The sequence below is a fragment of the Artemia franciscana genome, chromosome 11, assembly GCF_032884065.1.
Source record: "Artemia franciscana chromosome 11, ASM3288406v1, whole genome shotgun sequence".
Classification (NCBI taxonomy): domain Eukaryota; kingdom Metazoa; phylum Arthropoda; class Branchiopoda; order Anostraca; family Artemiidae; genus Artemia; species Artemia franciscana.
Window position 1 is genome coordinate 41597544 of NC_088873.1, and position 22577 is coordinate 41620120.

A 22577-nucleotide genomic window follows, 5' to 3' on the forward strand; every position below is an offset into this window, starting at 1 on the left:
GTCAAGGCTATAAGCTATTTAATTCAATTTTAGTCCTGGCAATTGTTGCTCTTCATTCCAAATATCCTTGAATGGTTTAAAGATCACCCCCTAAGGGTCATTTCTGCAGGAAATTATTCCATATGAAAATAATTCACTAAAAGAAACTTGTTGGTAATCATAGTGGCCAGTAAGAGCAACTGGGGGCAACGAGTTATTCTTTTTGGCTCTACTTTGATTTTGCATTTCCTTAGAAGGGGGGGGGTCAGTATTTACGTAAGACTGGCATATTCGTCATGTCAAGACGCTTTTGAAGGCGGTGGCTGAATTTTCAGGATTAATGTCGAAAATGTACCTTACAGCTCAAGCTTCCAATTGGTCAAGGAGTCAAGTCGAGACGGGTTATTCGAGGTTATATCTAGTTTCCCTTTTTTGCCTTTTTCTGTATAACATAAATTTCAGTTTATCGCTAAATGGTCTCTGACTACTTTTCTCTCTTAAAAAAGACACTAAGAGCAGCATTTCCAACTCCATAGATTTGTCTAAAATTGCCTAGCCAATGAACTTTAAAACAGAATATTCATCAGAAAAGACTTACAATTAGGTTTAAACAGACATATAGTAGTAAACAGCTTTTACTTAAAAATGTACAATGGGACATTTATTCAAATCAAAATATTATTCCAGGTGGGGGACGGGGCACATATCCCTGGGTACAGACATGACTATATGCTCTAATCATTACTGTTCTACCAAACTATTTATCAAGTAAATCGTAGCGAGTCACTCTAATTGGGTTAGAAGCTTACCCTTAGGAAATAACACCGATAATAATATAATCAGATAATATTATAAAATATAATAATAAACATAATTATATTTATAAAATAACAAAAAAAAAATAAAAAAAATAAATATATAATAATAAAATATAATAATAAAAAAATATAATAAATAACGTAATACAATAATGATATAGTATAATAAAGACCTGCCTATTTGATTTCCAGGAATAATGTAAACGCATTGATGGGTCCTCAAATTTCTTCTTCTTTGCAAATCCCAGCCGACAAAATAACGATATAGCATTTTGAGCATCAGAAACATCAATGTTTAACAGGATTGCCAGCTGAAAAAAAAAAATGAGAAAAAAAACAGTTTTTTCAATTTAACTCATAATGTTGCAAAGGCAAAAAATACGCAATGTTTTTGCGCCAGTGATTTTAGGTTAAAACCTTCAGTTTAGCACTGAAGTCATATCAATTCGTATTGACGCGGAACGTCAAGAGCCATTGAAGTAGATTCTTCGCTACTCCCTCGCAAATTTGAGTGGTCTTCCAAAGGACAAAGTATGCAGAAAGACGATAATAATTAGAAAAATTCTTATAATTTTTGACAAAAATCGTAAAATAAAGACGAAAAATGTTCTTAAATGTTCCACATAAATCCTATATTTTCTCTGATTTTTCATCGAATTTAGCCCTCGCGAAATGAATGCCTGTAGATAGTTTTAATCTGAACGTAAGTCTTGACCATGAAGTGCAAAACCGAGCGAAAGTAGTCAAAACTACTAGAGTTAGCCAGCGAAACTGAAAGAAGCAATATTTCCGCCTTTCTGAAGCTAGTCCGACCCATTAAACCTATTGTTTTTCATCTAGCCCATACTATTCGTCTCTCCTGATCAGGTTCAGGATAATACTACTACTACTAAAAAAAACCTCACTGCAGTAGTAAGCCGCCAGAGGCCAACACAGGTAAAAACGAATATGAATATTTATAAATATGAATATTAAATAAAGATAATGAATTAATATAAAAAATACTATATATATTACCACTTGATTTCATAAACTTACATGGTCACGAGGCTTATATTCTAAAAATAACACCTAATTGCGAAACATGGCACCAAAAACCTGTTTCAAACGCTCAGTTTTATTTTAAAAGGAAATTCAATTAAGACTATCCAAATTAAAACGAAACCAAAAAATATTATAATTATAAACTCCAATTATAATTATAATACTATAATCAAAAAAGGATCATTATAAGCATCTTATGTAATATTAAATAAAAAAAAAAACTGTTTTTTTTAACTGAAAGTAAGGAACGACATTAAAACGAACAGAAATTACTCCTGTATGAAAGGGGCTGCTCCCTTCTCAACGCCCCACTTTATAAGCTAAAGTTTGACTCTTTCTCTCAATTCTACTTTATTATTACATAAAAAAAACAAGTTTTTTTTAACTGAAAGTAAGGAGCGACATTAAAACTTAAAACGAACAGAAATGACTCCGTATATGAAATGGATTGTCCCCTCCGCAATCCCTCGCTCTTTACGCTAAAGCTTTTAATTGTTTTAAAAAGCAGAATTGTGGCAAAGAGTCAAACTTTAGCGTAAAGAGCGAGGGATTGCGGAGGGGACAATCCATTTCATATACGGAGTAATTTCTATTCGTTTTAAGTTTTAATGTCGCTCCTTACTTTCAGTTAAAAAAAACTTGTTTTTTTTATGTAATTTCTGAACGTTTATGAATTAATGCATGTTTGATTTTGACTCTCCACACGTAAACTATTTAAATGAAATTTGCATATTAATTCCTTTTTTGGCTAAATGGCTTTCTCTTAGTTTTGATCATACGATTTTGAGAAATATGGGATGGGGAAGGAGGCCTAGTTGCCATGCAATTTTTCGGTTACATAAAAAGGCAACTATTAATTTTAATTTTAACGAATTTTTTTATTAGCAAAAAATATACGTAACTTTAGAATTAACTTACGTAACAAACTTTTATATTCTTTAATTTTTATTATGTATATGAGGGGGTTTGTACCCTCGTTCTTTACACTAAATCGTAAGTTTTGTCCCAATTCTTTAAGAATGACCCCTGATTCGGAAAGGCCGTAGAATAAATAGTTGAAATTACTAAAAATACTTTAGCATAAAGAGCAAGGTATTTATCTCCTCCTAAATACCTCGCTCTTTACGCTAAAGTATTTTTAGAACCCCTCATATGCGTAATAATCTCTGTTCGTTTTAAGTTTCAATGCTACTTCTTCCTTTCATTTGAAAAAACGTTTTCATGTTTATTTTTCATTGTTTTTTTTATAGTAATGCTAGAAAATCAATGCGAGAAATTACTGAAAATTCAATGAAAATCCTTTTCATTGAATTTTTCTTCCCCCATGACAGATTTCTCCAAGGAAAGATCCTCCAACATAGCCCCCTCTCCTCAGCCCCACCCCCAAACATAATAAAATCCCCCTGAAAACGTCTGTACACTTCCCAATAACCATTACTATATCTAAACACTGGTCAAAGTTTGTAACTTGCAGCCCCTCCCCCAGGGATTGTGGGGGAGTAAGTCATCCCCAAAGACATATTTATTATGGTTTTCGACTATGCTGAACAAAATGGCTATCTCGAAATTTCGATCCATTGACTTTGGGAAAAAAATGAGCGTGGGAGGGGGCCTAGATGCCCTCTAGTTTTTTGGTCACTTAAAAAGGGCACTAGAACTTTTCATTTCCGTTAGAATGAGCCCTCTTGCGACATTCTAGGACCACTTGGTCGATACGATGACCTCTGGGGAAAAGAAAAAAAAAACAAAAAAAAACAAACAAACAAATAAACACGCACCCGTGGTTTGTCTTCTGGCAAAAAATACAAAATTCCACATTTTTGTAGATAGGAGCTTGAAACTTCTGCAGTAGGGTTCTCTGATACGCTGAATCTGATGGTGTCATTTTCGCTAAGATCCTACGACTTTTATGGGGTGTTTCCCCCCTATTTTCCTAAATAAGGCAAATTTTCTCAGGCTCGTAACTTTTGATGGGTAAGACTAAACTTGATGAAACTTATATATTTAAAATCAGCATTAAAATGCAATTCTTTTGATGTAATTATTGATATCAAAATTCAATTTTTTAGAGTTTTGGTTACTATTGATCCGGGTCGCTCCTTACTACAGTTCGTTACCACGAACTGTTTGAAACAGTAAAAAACTTTAGCGTAAAGAGCAGGGCGTTGAGAAGGGAGCAGCCCCTTTCATACACGGAGTTATTTCTGTTCTTTTTAAGTTTTAATGTCGCTCCTTACTTTCAGTTAAAAAAACGGTTTTTTTTTAATTTAATTTCTGAACGTTTTTGAATTAATGCATGTTTGATTTTGCCTCTCCGCACATAAATTATTAAAATGAAATTTGCATATTAATTCTTTTTTTGGCTAAATGACTTTCTCTTAGTTTTGAACAGACGATTTTGAGAAATAAGGGGTGGGGAAGGAGGCTTGGTTGCCCTCCAATTTTTTGGCTACTGAAAAAGGCAAATAGAACTTTTAATTTTTAACGAACGTTTTTATTAGTAAAAAATATACGTAGCTTAAGAATTAACTTACGTACAAACTTCTATATTCTTATATTTTTATTATGTATATGAGGGGGTTTGTCCACTCGTTAATACCTCGCTCTTTACACCAAAGCTTAGGTTTTGTCCCAATTCTTTAAGAATGACCCCAGAATCAGAAAGGCCGTAGAATAAATAGTTAAAACTAGTAAAGATACTTTAGCATAAAGAGCGAAGTATTTAGGAGGAAAAGAACCCCTCATTTGCATAATAATCTCTTTTCGTTTTAAGTTTTAATGTTACTCCTTACTTTCAATTGAAAAAACTTTTTCATTTTTATTTTTTCATTGTTTTTCTTATAGTAATGCTAGAAAATCTTGCGCCCTTTTCATTGAATTTCTCTTCCCCCATGACATATTCCTCCAAGGAAAGATGCTCCCAAATAGCCCCCTCCCCTCAACCCCCCCCCCAAACAAAAAAAAAATATTTAAAACGTCTGTACACTTCCCAATAGCCATTACTGTATGTAAACAATGGTCAAAGTTTGTAACTTGCAGCCCCTCCCCCGGGGACTGTGGGGGAGTAAGTCTTCCCCAATGACATAGTTATTATGGTTTTTGACTATGCTGAACAAAATGGTTATCTCAAAATTTTGATCCGTTGACTTTGGGTAAAAAATGAGCGTGGGAGGGGGCCTAGGTGTCCTCCAATTTTTTCGGTCACTTAAAAAGGGCACTACAACCTTTCATTTCTGTTAGAATGAGCCCTCTAGCGACATTCTAGGACCACTTAGTCGATACGATGACCCCTGGGAAAAAAAGGAAAAAAAAAACACGCACCCGTGATCAGTCTTCTGGCTAAAAATACGAAATTCCACATTTTTGTAGATAGGAGCTTGAAATTTTTGCAATGGGGTTCTCTGATACGCTGAATACGAGGGTGTGATTTTCTTTAAGATTCCATCACTTTTAGGGGGTGTTTCCCCTAATTTCCAAAATAAGACAAATTTTCTCAGGCTCGTAACTTTTGATGACAAAGACTAAATTTGATGAAACTTATATATTTAAAATCAGCATGAAGATTTGATTCTTTTGATGTATCTTTTAGCTTAAAAATTCTGTTTTTTAGAGTTTCGTTTACCATTGAGCCGGGTCGCTCCTTACTACAGTTCGTTGCCACGAACTGTTTGATATTGTTGCACAGACGCAAAAAAATGCCCACTTTTTGGTCTTTGATTTTGTTTGAATATTATATATTCAAACATTATAGTATTTTCCTGAACCTGATCAAGAGAGACAAGTGTGAGGAAGTGTGTGAGGAACGAGCAGTTTGATATTATTTCCACTGGCTTTTTATTTTGTATCAGTTAAGTTTGTATATATATTTAGTTTGTATCATTTTATTTAGAAATCAAAGTATTTGTCTCTAAATTTCTACTTAACCAGTTCAAAGATTAAGGTTTCACGGGAACATGCTCTTCCCTTCACGGAAATATGCTCTAGAAAATTTCATCTCGGTGAGAATTTACCCCAGACAATTACCATCTTCACATGTAAGATTGAGACGACAAATGGAAAGTGAGACAGATAAAAAGAATTTCATATAGGAATTCTGCAGATTGCCACAGTGTGAAATGTCCTTGAAACTTCCCAATAACAAATACTATACGTAAAGAATAGTCAAGTTTCATAACTTAAAGTTCTTTCCCCACGGGCTGTGGGGTCATGTTATTTCCAAAGGCATAGCTATTGGACTTTCCAACTATGCCGAACAAAATAGCTATCTCAAAATTTTGACTGGACCACATTGGCGAAAAAAGAGGAATGGAAGGGAGGTTAGCTGCCCTCCAGTCTTTCTGGTCACTTAAAAGGGCACTATAACTTTTAATGTCCGTTCAAATGAGCCTTCTTCTAAAATTCTGGGACCACTGGTTCGATACAATCACGACAGGAAAAAAAAAGACGCAACCACAATCTTTTGGCAAAAAGTGCAAAATTCCATGTTTTTGAAGATGGGAGCTTGAAACCTCTACAGTAGGGTTCTCTGATACGCTTTATCTGATGGTGTGATTTTCATTAAGATTCATTGACTTCTAAGGGATGCTTCTCCTTTTTTCCAGAATTCAGGCGAATTTTTTTAGGCTCGTAGCCTTCGATGGGTAAGACTAAACTTAATGAATATTATATTCGGAAACAGTTCATTACACCACGAACTGTTTGATTATTTACATCTTGACGACCAACTAAGGAAGGATTGGACAAATTGATAAAATCCGCTTAGCTTGAGGAGGTGGTCTATATTTGGACTGGTGGACTTGTGAATAACCTCAGCTGCTCAAGGATACATAACTTTGAACTTAAAACCTTACTTAAGACCGTAGATTCTCCAGAGACATTGATGTGTCACGGGGAGCAGATGAGGTCAGTCCAGCCACCCCGAAGCTATAATGAAGTGTTAATAACTTCCCATTTCATTGCCCACGATGTCTAAGCTGTCCTTAGATCTCGAACATAAAGTTAACTGAACTGGAAAAGTGAAGAACCATCCGACTCATTTGTTGCAACACCAAGACTCATCCATAACACTCTGAGGAAAGGGGACCCTTACCTATACAATTATCAGGCAAATATAGTAAGTAAGGAAAACAACAAAACCTTACCTCAGAAACTGTAGTTTTTTCATCCATTGAAACTGAGATCTTATATAAAAGGGTTTCCATGTAGTCCCCAAGAACACGGTTCATCACAAACCCTTGTAATGGAGGAATACTGAAGCAGTCACCTTCATTTACAGGAACATCAAAATAAACAAGACCAATGCTGAAAGAGATGAATTACATGGATCTATTCAAGATCTTGATAAAATCTTTATCTTTCCTACCTTTTTCTTCTTTCATTCCAACCACATTCCACGGTTGCCAAATTTGACAGAAAGCCAAAATTATAGCTTGATTACTCGAGTTCGTTTCAAAATTTATTTTGGTTTCTTAAAAAAAAGACAAAGGACATAAAATTCTTCATATATTTAGTTATTTTTTTATTTTTCGAAAAAAAAAGGAATAATAAATAATGCATCTAAAGTTTTAATGAGAATTCTTTATATATACCTAGTTTTTAGCATAAAAACCTTGAAGCAACGTAATACCAAAATGGAACAGTTTGATTATTGCTTGGTGAATTAAAGTCCGTATAAACAGAATGAAAGACGTTTTTATCCAGAAACGACTTAAGGGTGGCTTTAATTATGAGGCATGGTAAGGACCTCGTAAAGATTTATTATACTATAAGGATTGCTATATTATAAGGATTATTAAATTATATAAAATATATAATAATAATAATATAAAATATAATAGTAATGTAGAATAGATAATAATAATATACAATATTTAATACAATTTTATATTAAACTATAGTACCTTGAAAGAGCGGCATATGTGACTCAGAAATATAAAAAAATGGCCAAAGCACGCAACCAAACTCTTAAAGCACGCAAGGGGACAAGAGAAATTCCAGCCACCAAGACGGTAATAAAATAGATAAAAAATACTTAGAATTTCTACAGGGAGGTGAGACGGGTTAAACTTGATCAGAGCTCAGATAAAGGAGTAATGTAGCTTACATTACTCCTAGGCATCAGCTGACTACTCCTTATTCCTTAGGTAAAGTCCAGGTAAAGGACTAATGTAACTTAGGAATAACTTAGTTCAGCTAAAGGAGTAATGTAGCTTACATTACTCCTAGGCATCAGCTGGCTACTCCTTATTCCTTAAGTAAAGGTCAGGTAAAGGAGTAATGTAACTTAGGAGTAACTTAGTTCAGGTAAAGGAGTAATGTAGCTTACATTACTCCAAGTCATCAGCTGGCTTACTCCTTATTCCTTAGGTAAAGTTCAGGTAAAGGAGTAATAGAACTTAGGAGTAACTTAGTTCAGGTAAAGGAGTAATGTAGCTTACATTACTCCTAGGCATCAGCTGGCTGCTCCTTATTCCTTAGGTAAAGTTCAGGTATTAGAGTAATATAACTTAAGAGTAACTTAGTTCAGGTAAAGGAGTAATGTAGCTTACATTACTCCTGGGCATCAGCTGGCTACTCCTTATTCCTTAGGTAAAGTTCAGAATGTAACTTAGGAGTAACTTAGTTCAGATAAAGGAGTAATGTAGCTTACATTATTCCTAGGCATCAGCTGGCTGCTCCTTATTCCTTAGGTAAAGTTCAGGTATTAGAGTAATATAACTTAAGAGTAACTTAGTTCAGGTAAAGGAGTAATGTAGCTTACATTACTACTAGGCATCAGCTGGCTACTCCTTATTCCTTAAGTAAAGGTCAGGTAAAGGAGTAATGTAACTTAGGAGTAACTTAGTTCAGGTAAAGGAGTAATGTAGCTTACATTACTCCAAGTCATCAGCTGGCTTACTCCTTATTCCTTAGGTAAAGTTCAGGTAAAGGAGTAATAGAACTTAGGAGTAACTTAGTTCAGGTAAAGGAGTAATGTAGCTTACATTACTCCTAGGCATCAGCTGGCTGCTCCTTATTCCTTAGGTAAAGTTCAGGGATTAGAGTAATATAACTTAAGAGTAACTTAGTTCAGGTAAAGGAGTAATGTAGCTTACATTACTCCTAGGCATCAGCTGGCTACTCCTTATTCCTTAGGTAAAGTTCAGAATGTAACTTAGGAGTAACTTAGTTCAGATAAAGGAGTAATGTAGCTTACATTACTCCTAGGCATCAGCTGGCTGCTCCTTATTCCTTAGGTAAAGTTCAGGTATTAGAGTAATATAACTTAAGAGTAACTTAGTTCAGGTAAAGGAGTAATGTAGCTTACATTACTCCTAGGCATCAGCTGGCTGCTCCTTATTCCTTAGGTAAAGTTCAGGTATTAGAGTAATATAACTTAAGAGTAACTTAATTCAGGTAAAGGAGTAATGTAGCTTACATCACTCCTAGGCATCAGCTGGCTACTCCTTATTCCTTAGGTAAAGTTCAGAATGTAACTTAGGAGTAAGTTAGTTCAGATAAAGGAGTAATGTAGCTTACATTACTCCTAGGCATCAGCTGGCTGCTCCTTATTCTTTAGGTAAAGTTCAGGTATTAGAGTAATATAACTTAAGAGTAACTTAGTTCAGGTAAAGGAGTAATGTAGCTTACATTACTCCTAGGCATCAGCTGGCTACTCCTTATTCCTTAAGTAAAGGTCAGGTAAAGGAGTAATGTAACTTAGGAGTAACTTAGTTCAGGCAAAGGAGTAATGTAGCTTACATTACTCCAAGTCATCAGCTGGCTTACTCCTTATTCCTTAGGTAAAGTTCAGGTAAAGGAGTAATAGAACTTAGGAGTAACTTAGTTCAGGTAAAGGTGTAATGTAGCTTACATTACTCCTAGGCATCAGCTGGCTGCTCCTTATTCCTTAGGTAAAGTTCAGGTATTAGAGTAATATAACTTAAGAGTAACTTAGTTCAGGTAAAGGAGTAATGTAGCTTACATTACTCCTAGGCATCAGCTGGCTACTCCTTATTCCTTAGGTAAAGTTCAGAATGTAACTTAGGAGTAACTTAGTTCAGATAAAGGAGTAATGTAGATTACATTACTCCTAGGCATCAGCTGGCTGCTCCTTATTCCTTAGGTAAAGTTCAGGTATTAGAGTAATATAACTTAAGAGTAACTTAGTTCAGGTAAAGGAGTAATGTAGCTTACATTACTCCTAGGCATCAGCTGGCTACTCCTTATTCCTTAGGTAAAGTTCAGAATGTAACTTAGGAGTAACTTAGTTCAGATAAAGGAGTAATGTAGCTTAAATTACTCCTAGGCATCAGCTGGCTACTCCTTATTCCTTAGGTAAAGTTCAGGTATTAGAGTAATATAACTTAAGAGTAACTTAGTTCAGGTAAAGGAGTAATGTAGCTTACATTACTTCTAGGCGTCAACTGGCTTACTCCTTACTCCTAGGCATCAGCTGGCTTCATAATGCAAAAAATCTGTAGTATTAGTAAAAGTAAGAGATTTCAATGGTTTTTTTCTGTTTTTTTTTTAGAAAAAAACAAAATCAACCCTATACAGCCAGCCAGAGGAAGCAGTATGTAAACATGTGTTTGATTATCAGAAACATGGCCACACAAAGTTTATAATAGCTTGGACCATGTTGGACCATGTTTACGGTAAAATTGAGTAATTGCTTAGCCTGGAAATTGTCAACATTGAATAAAGTTGTGGTCATTAATATTACCAGAATTTCACCATATTCTTCCTTTAAATTGCTGTCATTATACTTAATAGATAAATTTAGCACGATTTTGATCATTTAAAAGCGACTATAAATAACAAAATACCTTATCTACACTTCTTGGTGAGATTTATTTTGAAAATTTAAGCGACAATAACGTGAAAGTGCATCGTTTCCTGTTGTAACTTTAGGATAAATTTCATAGGTTAAAAGGCTGAGGCATAAAATTCACTTCAAAAAATGAAAGAATTAAGGACATCAAATTTAAAAAAGAAAAAAAAATCTACTCTGGACCCACTTTAGGCCTTTCCATACCAGAGAATAACGATTTTTTTTAGAACTTTCCCTCGGTTGTTGCAAAATCATGGGCAGAATCACATTTTTCGTCAGTGTTGCCATGTTGAACCGCAAAAATGAATAAGAAAAACTAATTAGTTAAATTTGACAACACTTTTCTTCCATTATAATTCAATCATTAACAATATGTTGTTTCTTAAAGACAACACACCTTTAAAGGAAATCTACATCTTCTTAAGCTAATTGGTACCATATTTTAGGCTGATTTTTGACCCCATACATTTACTTTTTAAATCTGGAACCCCCAAAAATTACATAGCTCTATACGAAGGTCTTTTCCCTAAAAAAATTTAATCCTCACTTTTTCCCAATTTTTTAAGATATGTATGGTTGTACAAGTTTCCACTCAACCCCTTAACCAAATACGAGTTCTTTTTCACTGTTCTTGGTACTTTACAATAAACTATCCTCAGAAATAGTATGGTGCAGGAATGTATGCTGATGTCGCATGACCACGGTGTAATGTGGTTTGCCATTCCAAAATAAAAGTTTGTTTTCCATAAAGGTTCTTTGCAGAAACGTTCCATCTGATTATAAAGACTTAGCAACAAAACCACAGTAAAAAAAAAAAAAAAAAAATAAAAAAAAGGTAAAGGATACGGCATTGGACTTTACAGTTCCTACCGGCGGTAAGTAAGTAAAACATTTATTACCCGTATTTTTCACATGGAACAAAATGGAGTACAATGAAAAAAAAGCGAAGAAAAACGGAGAGAAATTTAAAACACAACATGGAAAAATACACAATCAAGAACGGTAGAAATGTTTAAGCCAGGGGTGGTTCCATTTTCCCTGGAAATTAGAAATCAACCGGTTTACCGCGATACTGGGTTCTGCAATCCTATGTAGGATTATAAGTATTTTTCGTCCACAAGGGGCATCGCAGCAGGAATTTCGCGAACCTAAAATAAAGGGACCGTAGCTTGTGTTTTTGGGTGTCAGTTAATAAATTCCAAAATGGCACGATATATAGAATATGCGGCAGTGCGACAGCGTTATACATATTCGCGAGATACTTTCGGCATAAGAGGAGTCTGCTGGCGACGATAGACCCATACTTGACGAGCAGTAGACGAGTTTCGTTAAGGTTACGGCCTATGGGTAGCCCCAGATACACGACGTGAGATGAAACGGTAATTGACTCACTACCCAGCAGGAGGTGTTCAGGCTGAGAAGGACTATCGTTGAAAAAAAGAACTACAGATTTAGAAGTATTGAAAGCCAGGCCGATTTTTCGGTATTCATCACGTAGGATCAAAAAATTCGATTGCAGACCCCTAACAGACCGACTTAGATTTAATAGATCGTCCGCGTATGTAAGTAGCGACACATTTATATTCTTGGAGATACGTGAAACATTGACTCATGCCTGGGCATTTAAAACACTGTTATTGTACAAACTTGGGGATAATAATGAACCCTGGCGGACACCTTTCTTTACTGGAACAAGCACTGATGTGATGCGGTTACCTATCTTTATACGCGCTTTTAAACGGCGGTACATATCGTACAGTACGCTAGTGACACGGAGGTTTACACCTTGCTGGTAAGCGGCTAAAAGGGCCTGAGCGTGAATCGACGAATCAAACGCTCTACTCACATCAAAAGCACCAATCACAATAAGGTCACCAGAATCGTGAGAATCTGCTAGAATAGCGGCAAGACTGAAGAGAGCGTGAGCATAACCCAGACCCGGTCGGAAACCGAACTGGTGGTCAGGCATTCGGCACGAATATTGAATTTCTTTTGAGACTAAGATCTCTAGAATTTTACAGAGCACTGGAGCAACAGTGATTGGCCTGTACGAAGAGCATTGGTCTGTTGGTTTCCCTTTTTTAAGGATGGGCGAGAGCAAACCGACACAAAAAGCGTCAGGTACTATACCAGTGGTGAAAATAATCTGGAATAGCAGCGTCAGATATTCAATAAGCATAGTGGTACCGTATAGCAGATTTAGCGCACACAGTTCGTCTACACCGCGAGAATTGTTTCTTCTTCAGCTTTAAAATAGCTTCATGTACGCTTCCATAAGTAACGACAAAATCAGGGACACGCTGGTTGGATAATACTGATTCTAGCCGGTTTGCGAAGGGATTAGACGTATTTGGGTCGGGGGCACTGAATTCGTTGGAAAAGTACGATTCCCAATCTTTTTCGCTAATCGAATCATGCGGTTTTCCGGCGGCCGGTTCGCTCAACCGAGCTTTCCAGATTAGTTTTGGGTCACTTACGATTCTGGAGGAGTACTCTTCTTTTAATTTGGTACGATGAGCTTTCAGTTGCTTGTCAAATTTTCGTTTCTGTTCATAAACGGATGGAGTTAACAGGACCGGATTTGGGCCTATCACAATCTTGCCAGATTCTAGACCAAAACTTAGCATCGTTGCAACACTTAACTAGGGCCGGATTTTGCAAGAATTTGTGAATTTTTGTTTTCATTCTAACCTTTCTAGTAGGAACTGCTTTTTTTCAGCTAAGAGGAGCGAGTGAGTAATCTCGGCACAGAATATATTGATGAGTACTCTCGCATCTGCGGGATCAAAATTCGAATTCACTCGGAGTAAATGGAAGGGGATTCGTATCTTTACAAGAAGTGACTTCAGCACCTGATGACACAAAGTGGTATTAATTTTATCCCATTCACTTACTACTTTCCACTTGTCGTTCTTTGGTTGACGCAGAGCTGGTTTTATGCTTAGAGATGCTAGTACGGGTAAGTGATCAGCGAAGACAGTCTTTTAGAACAGTTACACTTCCGTTAATATTCTTAGAGCAGGCCGTGTGGTCAATGTTTGAAACGGAACCAGAATTATGAACGAAGGAGTAATCACTGTCTTTTGGGAGGATGATAAGTTTGTCATCAAAGATGCCATTTAGAAGCTGACTACGGGCACACATGCTGTCAAGCAGGTTGCAGTTGAAGTCCCCCATGACGACGCATTGCAAATATCTCTGGGTCACAGACTTCAGGCACTTCGCTAGTTCGCGAACTACGTTCATAAACTTTCGCTCCGATTTATCATCATGGTAGTTTGTAGGAAGATATACGTTGAAGAATGCGATACTGCCGGAAGATATAGCCAAGAAGTGATCATGCGTAAACAACACCTTACTTTCAATATACGGGTGACAAATAATCGCCAAGCAAACGCAGGGGCGTCCGAAAGACCGAATTTTTGCGGGTTCGAAGTAAAAAGTAAATTCGTGCGAGAACTTTAGGAGAGAAATATTGTGAGGAGAGAGCATATGTTCTTGTATAAACATAATTTCACAGTCTGCACAATATTTTGAATTATGGCAAGTTTGTTGGGGACTCTTCCGTTCATGTTCCATGACGTAATTTTGACACAGGCTGGGCTATTAGACATTGGGCCGCTTCAGCTCACTGACGATTTTTATTATTGTGGGGCACTTGAAGGAATGGCAAGTGTGGCGTTTTTATTTGCAGAGGGCGCATGCTATAGGGTTTCAACAGAACTAGTCGGGGCTAGAGCCATGACCTCCTTCTCCGCATCGAGAGCAAATTTGCTGGCTAGAACAGGTAGCAGAAATATGACCAAAATTCTGGCAGTTAAAACAGCGCTTTGGAAGAAAGATAAATTCCTCGATGGGGTACCGCTCCAAGTCAATTTTAGGAGGGTTTTTCATGGCGTGGTTCAGATGGAGGCGGGATGAGAAGTATAATTTGAAGGATCTGGTTTTGCCACATTGATCAGCATTTTCACAATTCGGTATAATTCTCTTAAGCGCGTCACCAATAATATGAGCTGGGACAAACTTGATCATACCGATGAATGTGGGAGTTTTAACGCTTGCCAGTGTTTCAGGCGATTTTTTGTTAATAGATGTTGCTAGTACCGCTGCTTTAGATTTGTTCTTAGTTACGAGGCGCCATTCGTACTTCCCTCGACGGAGTTCAAAATCGTCATCATTCAAAGCATCACCGCAAATATTCGGCAGAGAGTTTTCCTTTCTTCTACGGTAACAACGGTAGGAGGAGGCTTTTTCAAGACTACTGAGTAAGACGGAGGAGAAGGAGTAGACTCATTAGCTTGAGCAGCAACAGGATTGCCTTCAGGCCACGGTAATGGTTTCTGGTTCAAACGGTCAAGCAGGCCATTGAACTTGCGATCCGTCTCGTTCACAGTGGACACTACACAAGCAGCGATCTCTTCATTGCAGGCGGGGACTTCTTGGGGCTCAAAAATAACGAACTCAGGAAGCTGTCTCTTTTCTTTGGCACAGCGAGCGAACATCTTCGCAATGTCCATCAAGTTGTCCTCGTCCTTTACATGTTTTATTACACGTTCCCTTATTTCTGACTTGCGATAGATAATTTCTTTTGCTTCTAAAATCGCTTCACGGCTGAAAAATTCGAGTCCTCGCCTAGTAAAAACATTTGTTTTCACACCTGCTATCATAGCTCTTGAGATAAAATTCAGTACTGCATTCCGCACAAGGTTATCACCCATTTTACTGGTGGTTTCCTTACGAGAAAAGTAAGGGAAGTGTTGAGGGTTGGCTACCTTGTCCCCGCAATTTAAGGGGCACGCCCGGCGGGTACCACGGCTCTTGCTACCAACTCACTCACCCCCCTTCTGCTTACTTTTCTCTCGCCACCTCTATCGCAGCGCGATTGCCTATAAATATCGGAATTCCTAATTATATTCACTGTTTGATTGGCTAAATGAAGTGTCTAATTTCTTGCTAAAAAACTAGTCAGACAGGTTTCGTAAGAGATCTTCGTTTGTCGAGAGTTCCAAAATAAGTTCATAAAAACTTGCCAAACAGCTTTGTTGAAAATCCAGAAAAAGGTTATTATTTAGTTGTTCACGGAACGAAATCTATTTGAAGACTGCGATCTATGCGAAGACTTGAAGGTGCTGATCTCCGTTTCTTGACCCTTCAGCCAGGAAGTGCAATGGGGGATTGGGGGCCAGCCACCCAGTGCTTTCGCACACCCTTCCTGTTTACCTTCCCCAGATTTCTCCGGGTTTCCATTTAGAGCTGGGTCGTGACAGAGTCACGCCACTGACCACCGTCCCAAACTAAACAATTGGGTAAGCTGGGATTCGAACCCGTGTCCTCTCAGACAAAGGATCCTGAATACAGCGCACCAATCCACTCGGCCAGGACGGCTCAACCACAGTAATAGTGTCCACGACATTAACAAGTGGAATATAATTATTTCTCTGCACTCCACATTATCACATTTAATAGGCAAAATGTTTGAGCTGCCTGAAGAGCTAGTGCTCAATCCCCCCCCCCTCCAAAAAAGGACTATTGCATGGATTAAAATAAATCTTGGCCGGTACTAAGAAGCAATCAAGCTAGAATCAGATATCCCCGAAAAATTCAAGCAAAAATCAGTCATATCATTTATTTTTATATGTACATTTATTTTCATCATTCTCTATCTATTATATTCTGTAACTTGAAACAATTTTTATGCTTGAAATAATAATTGCACAAATTTAAGTTTTTATTTAAATCATAGTTAATTACTCCATGGTTATTTATTTACAATAAAATAATCGTTTTCAAATAATCATTATAAAATAATTCCATCATTTGCTGCCTGTTTTTGATGTTCACCTTCAATTTCACGTACTAGTCGGATGTTTTAAAAATCCCTGTTATCACTGTTAAAATGAAAAGGAGAAATACTAGGTTTGACACGGCTACGCTACTTAATCCCTTTACTGTTCAGAAATCCTTAGCCAATTCAGGGGTAACGCTCCTCAAGAGCCGCCAATGTTCTCGGGACAAAGAAAATTTTCGTAACAACGAAAAATGTATACTGAATACTGGTAATTCAGACTCACCTGTGGAGACTTAACAAGGAGTCTCTATCAGCTTCTCCAGCCCGTAACGGCCCACCGTCAATTAAAGTATCTATAATTTTCTTTTCTTCAGCTGTACAATCCTAGAAAATAAGAAAAAAGTCTTTAATAATGCTACCCACCTATGATGGACACCTGCAAAAAAAAAGCCAAGATGAAAAAAATTTTACAATATATAGATTATGCTCTTGTTTTTCAAAAGCCTTGGAGTCTGGTTACTATTAGATAATAAAAAAAAATATTTCATCCTATAAATTTTTTTCAGATAACTGCCCATGTCAAAAATTAAAACGGACAGAAATTACCAAAAATTCGAGGGGGTTTGCCTGCCTCAACTTTTCGTGCATTGGCTATTTATGCTAAACTTTAACTAGCGCATTATTGAAATAAGCACACATTTTTAGATGTATATTTTTCATCTGAATAGTATGAGAATAAATTTACTTGCTAAAGTAAACTTACTGCAGTATTTTTTGTTTTCAGTCAGACCAGAAACGCCTAAAATGGCCTAAGAAAGGCAAAAACAGATATTTTTAACCTTTGTACATTGAACTGCTACTTCGGGGAGCCTTTGACCAAGTTATCACAGTTTTATTAGCCAACATTACAAAACAACGATAATTTTTAAAATCATCTATAATTGATTAAATCATTCAAATTATGTTATCATTACGACCAATAAAAAAGTTCCACAATTGGGCTTTCTCATAAAAAGTAAAATTTTTTAAATACGGTGTAAGCGCAAGAATCACAATGAGCAAAATATAAACGGAATTATTTCATCAAACTAATCAGCATTATTTTCTTATAGATTGATTAGCAGCGAATTCTTTTCACAGAAGGAATTCACGGTTACGTGAATATGAATGAATAAAATCAACCACCAGTCACAAGAAAGAAGCCAAGGAAAAAAGAAAAAAAGTCAAAGAAAAGGAAAAAGAAAAGTTGAAACAGTCAGTTGTAAGGTTCACTCATATGCAAAGATAAGATAAGATTTATTCATCATGAAATATACGTACAACATTATATTTTACTACTCCTCAAAGAGTCTTTGTCCTGTAAAGAAAGGGGAAGTTAAACGAGTCATTTACACAGAGAAGAAGAAAAAAAATTAAAATAATCACAAACTGACATAGAGAAGAGCTAAATGGAGAAGAAACCGAAATATGAATATATATATATATATATATATATATATATATATATATATATATATATATATATATATATATATATATATATATATATGTATATATAGTCTTTTCATGATATATATATATATATATATATATATATATATATATATATATATATATATATATATATATACGTAAAATACACAAAGAGTAAAAGGAACTTGAATATGATTTTGGTATTGCGAAGATCATAATTATTCTGATCAGAGATGAAAGATGGCGGAACATTTGGGGGATGGTGGAGATCACCATGAAGCTGAGAAAAAGTAAAACATGCACACGAAAGAATATACAGTGACTCGAGATCAAGTAATGGGATAACTCTTGAGCGATTAGTTTCCTTAATGACGTTTTTAGCTTTAAATCTGCTAGCTAACACATAAGCAAAACAACTTTTAACGTAAAGCTAGCAGACAGCAGCTGTATTCTATAGCCAAAGAAAAAATAAAGTATTTATACTAACATGTTCAATTTTTTAAGCTGAATCTAAATAATGCAAGATTAATCAAAGCTAGAGCTACCCGCACTAAGAAATTTGCGTAGTAAAAAAAAAGTGGACTCCATCTAATAGCTATAATTAACTCGAATTCCTTCTCTAAACTAACAAAATAAAACAGTTCCAGAGGCGCAATCACTGAACTTGGTTTTATTTTTCTTTATTGCCCCTGGGAATGATAATCCTGAACCGGTGGTAAAACGTTGAATAAGCAACTTATTCAAATGTGCAAGTTTATTTCTAGTGTTTTACATGAGCAGCAAAATAAAAAACGCTATGGTAAAGAACAACTTATACCAAAAATTCAAAAACAGCATAAGAGTATCATAACTTTATATTACTGTTTGGCAGCACACACTATTGTTATGCATTTAAAAAATATTTCAAACAAAATAAAAAGCATACATTTTGGCTTTCTTGGACCAAATTGATAAAATTGGCTCAAAAAGCGGCAACAATGGTATCGAACAGAAATTCAGACGAAGACAATCAATGTTGAAGCGTGAAAGTCATATGTTATGCGTCAAAGTTTCAAACAAACAATGACGAATACTGTTCCTATATATTCAAAAAAGAATCAATATAAAATGGATAGTTATAATTTGGGAGCTTCAATTAACTGGTATAATGGTCCGAACAACCACCTCTCCGGACATTAAGACCTAAAAATGATTTATATGTTTTAAATCCAGTCAGAAAAAAATATATCCCTCCCCCTAACAATTGAACTTGTATGTATTTTATAAAACTGTTTTATTCTTGTTTTCTGTGTTCCATTACAAGCAAAGCTTCTTGGGCCTAGTAACCGCTTTACTTTGTAATAGTTTTTCTTTTAGTATTAATAAATTGATTGATTGATTGATTGATATACAACTATATTTATTTATACCATGCATAAAGATTAATTTTTTAGACCCAATATACCTCCCCCCTCAACGTTTTCAGAGTGTGCGAAGATACAATTGCCCTTTACCACAAATATATGTTAAACAAGAAATATGGAGTAAAGTTGCGTCTAAATCAAACCAGTAGGCTATCTTACATGTTTACCTTCGCTTTGCGTTTTAGCTGATGCCTGAATGATATCTTATTATGCATTGATATACGTAAGACATATGAGCCTTCATAGCTTTCCCTCCAAAAAATCCTCCTCTAAGACCCTTCTAAAGGAGAGACCAAAGGGAATTTGAAAACTCAGTGTCTAGAAATACAATTTTGGAGACATGTGACCCTTTCCTTCCCTTTATCAGTCAAGAGCTTTCTGATCATCCCTATCAGACTGGACCTGATCCATCCCTAAAAACTGGATCTAAGAAACACCTAACACTTTGAGATTCACACAGGTTTTTTTCCTGCACCAAGGTTCTGTATTACTTGCTATAGCAAGGGCCATAAGGATTATAAACATCAGGAGCCTTATTCAAAACTGAGAAGAGCATACTTTGCGCAGTGTTGCCAACTTTTATGTCCATGAATGTGTCCCCTGATCATCCAAAAATGTGTCATTGAATTTAACTGGAGGAATTGTTCTGTCCACTGGACTGCCTAAATAATCAATCAACTTTCAGCACAGGATTGGCTCACAAGTTCAAGTTTAGTTTATTATAAACATAAAACATAGCAACTAAAATGCTAATAATCACCGCCCAAAAAAGGTGCAAAGAAGCGCTTGTTACGGGGTGCAATTTTTTTTTTTTTAGCAAATAATTGAAAAAGCTAAAAAAATTGTACAAGAAGAAAATATTTCTAAGATACTTCAAAAATTTAATAGATTCGACTTCAGGCGCCAAAAAAATGTCTTGGCATTCCGTTATACAAATATATTGGCGAGATTCAGGCATGCATACAACACTTCATTTCAGGAGGGACTGGGAAGTGTGAAAATGTACAAATAAGATCAAAAAGGCGAATAATATCAAAAATGAGAAAAGCGTTGGGGAAATCGTAAAACCTATAATATGAGTCGGCAGGTGCTCCTTTCCCTTTGCGCAACCTTTTAAGGTTTGCCTACGGTAAGTTTTCGCTACCAGTTCGTATCCACATATCTACGTTATTCATTTTATGAGTCTTTTAAAATCGCGAAAGATATTTGAATATTATATATTTTTTGGGAATCTGTATTCACTCGGGTTAGAGGCAAATTTTATGTTATCAACAGCTTTTAATTAAAACGGAAAAAGATAATGTTGCTAAAATAACATAAAATTTTTATAAATTATATAACCAAAACACAAACTCTTACCAATCTCAGTAACCATTCTACAATAATAATAGTAATAGAAATAACAATAAAAATAAACGAATATTAATTTCTCTCTCGAACAAACTCGAACAAATATCTTTTCAATTTACTTTTAAACATCTCCGGTAACCCCGAAAATCTCACAGAAATTGTTAATTTTATAGGTCCGAATTTTAGTTTTAAGCACAGAGTTGCCATATAAAACAAAACTATCAGATTTTTATGCTTAGTGGGTATGTTTCTAATTGGATTCCGCGATTTCGCCTTTTTTCTGGTTCAAATTGTATCTTAATTGTAGGCTATCTAGTTCACCTAGCTTGGTAGTACCTTGAGGGTAATTGTGGCCCTGAAACATTCTCCAAAGCCTCACCTTATTTGGCGGAATGAGTAAGAAGAATCTTTCATTTTTTTGGGAATAAGGCAAGCAGTGCTATTAATGATAGAGCAGAGCACTGTTCTATTTTATTACCCATCTTAGTGTTGAAGCAAGACCTGATTACAGGTTTTTAATGGCTATTGGTTCTGAAAATGGGAAACGTGTGGCCTTTTCGAATCGTCTTATATATGAATTGAGGGACCTCAGAATAAGGGTTGCCAACTGGACACCTTTTTGTCAAAGGGACATATTCACATGTGCCGGGACACAATGACATAAAAGAACAAAACAGTGACACATTTTAGAAATTCAGGACATGAAAAGGCAAAAAAGGACATGAAAGGACACATTTTGTAAATTTATTACATAAAATTTTCATTATATTTGATGTTAACTAGCCGCTTTGAAATGGGTTTATATAGCATCTTTTGGTCATTAATACAGTTGGTACACAAAAAATAACCTCTAGTCTGTGAGATTTCAAGATGGACACATTTTAGCTTAAAATGACACATTTTTGGATGATCAGGGGACACATTCATGGACTAAAAAGTTGGCAACACTGTGCAAGGTATGCTCTTCTCAGTTTTGAATAAGGCTCCTTATTTAGAATCCTTATCATAGCAAGTAATACAGAACTTTGGTGCAGGAAAAAAACCTGTGTGAATCTCAAAGCGTTAGGTGTTTCTTAGGTCTAGTTTCTAGGGATGGATCAGGTACAGTCTGATAGTGATGATCAGAAAGCTCTTGACTGATAAAGGGAAGGAGGGGGTCAAATGTCTCCAAAATTGTATTTCTAGACACTGAGTTTTCAAATTCCCTTTGGTCTCTCCTTTAGAAGGGTCTTAGAGGAGGATTTTTTGAAGGGAAAGTTACGAAAGTTATGACCACAGAAAACAAGAATAAAACCATTTTATAAAATATATACAAGTTTAATTGTAAGGGGGAGGGATATATTTTTTTCTGACTGGATTAAAAACATATAAATCATTTTTAGGTCTTAATGTCCGGAGAGGTGGTTGTTCGGACCATTATACCAGTTAAATGAAGCTCTCAAATTATAATTATCCATTTTATATTGATTCTTTTTTGAATATATAGGAACAGTATTCGTCATTGTTTGTTTGAAACTTTGACGCATAACATATGACTTTTTCACGCTTCAACATTGATTGTCTTCGTCTAAATTTTTGTTCGATACCATTGTTGCCGTTTTTTGAGCCAGTTTTATTATTTTTGGTCCAAGAAAGCCAAAATGTATGCTTTTTATTTTGTTTGAAATATTTTTAAATGCATAACAATAGTGTGTGCTGCCATACCGTAGTATAAATTATGATACATTTTATGCTGTTTTTGAATTTTTGGTATAAGTTGTTCTTTACCATGGCGTTTTTTACTTTGCTGCTCATGTAAAACACTAGAAATAAACTTACACACTTGAATAAGTTGCTTATTCAACGTTTTACCACCGGTTCAGTATTATCATTCCCAGGGGCAATAAAGCAAGAGAAAAATAAAACTAAGT

General features: G+C 35.7%; 1 protein-coding gene across 1 annotated transcript in view; it reads right to left on the reverse strand.

The window, feature by feature from the left end:
• The window catches only part of LOC136033237 (protein FAM91A1-like), a 187186-nt gene that overhangs the window by 151006 nt on the left and 13603 nt on the right, over positions 1 to 22577 (reverse strand). The window contains exons 4-6 of the mRNA XM_065713951.1: positions 16725 to 16825; positions 6983 to 7142; positions 975 to 1108 (exon numbers count right to left, since the gene is read on the reverse strand). Of these exons, the coding sequence (XP_065570023.1) occupies positions 975 to 1108; positions 6983 to 7142; positions 16725 to 16825 (395 nt within the window). The remainder of the gene's footprint in view (positions 1 to 974; positions 1109 to 6982; positions 7143 to 16724; positions 16826 to 22577) is intronic.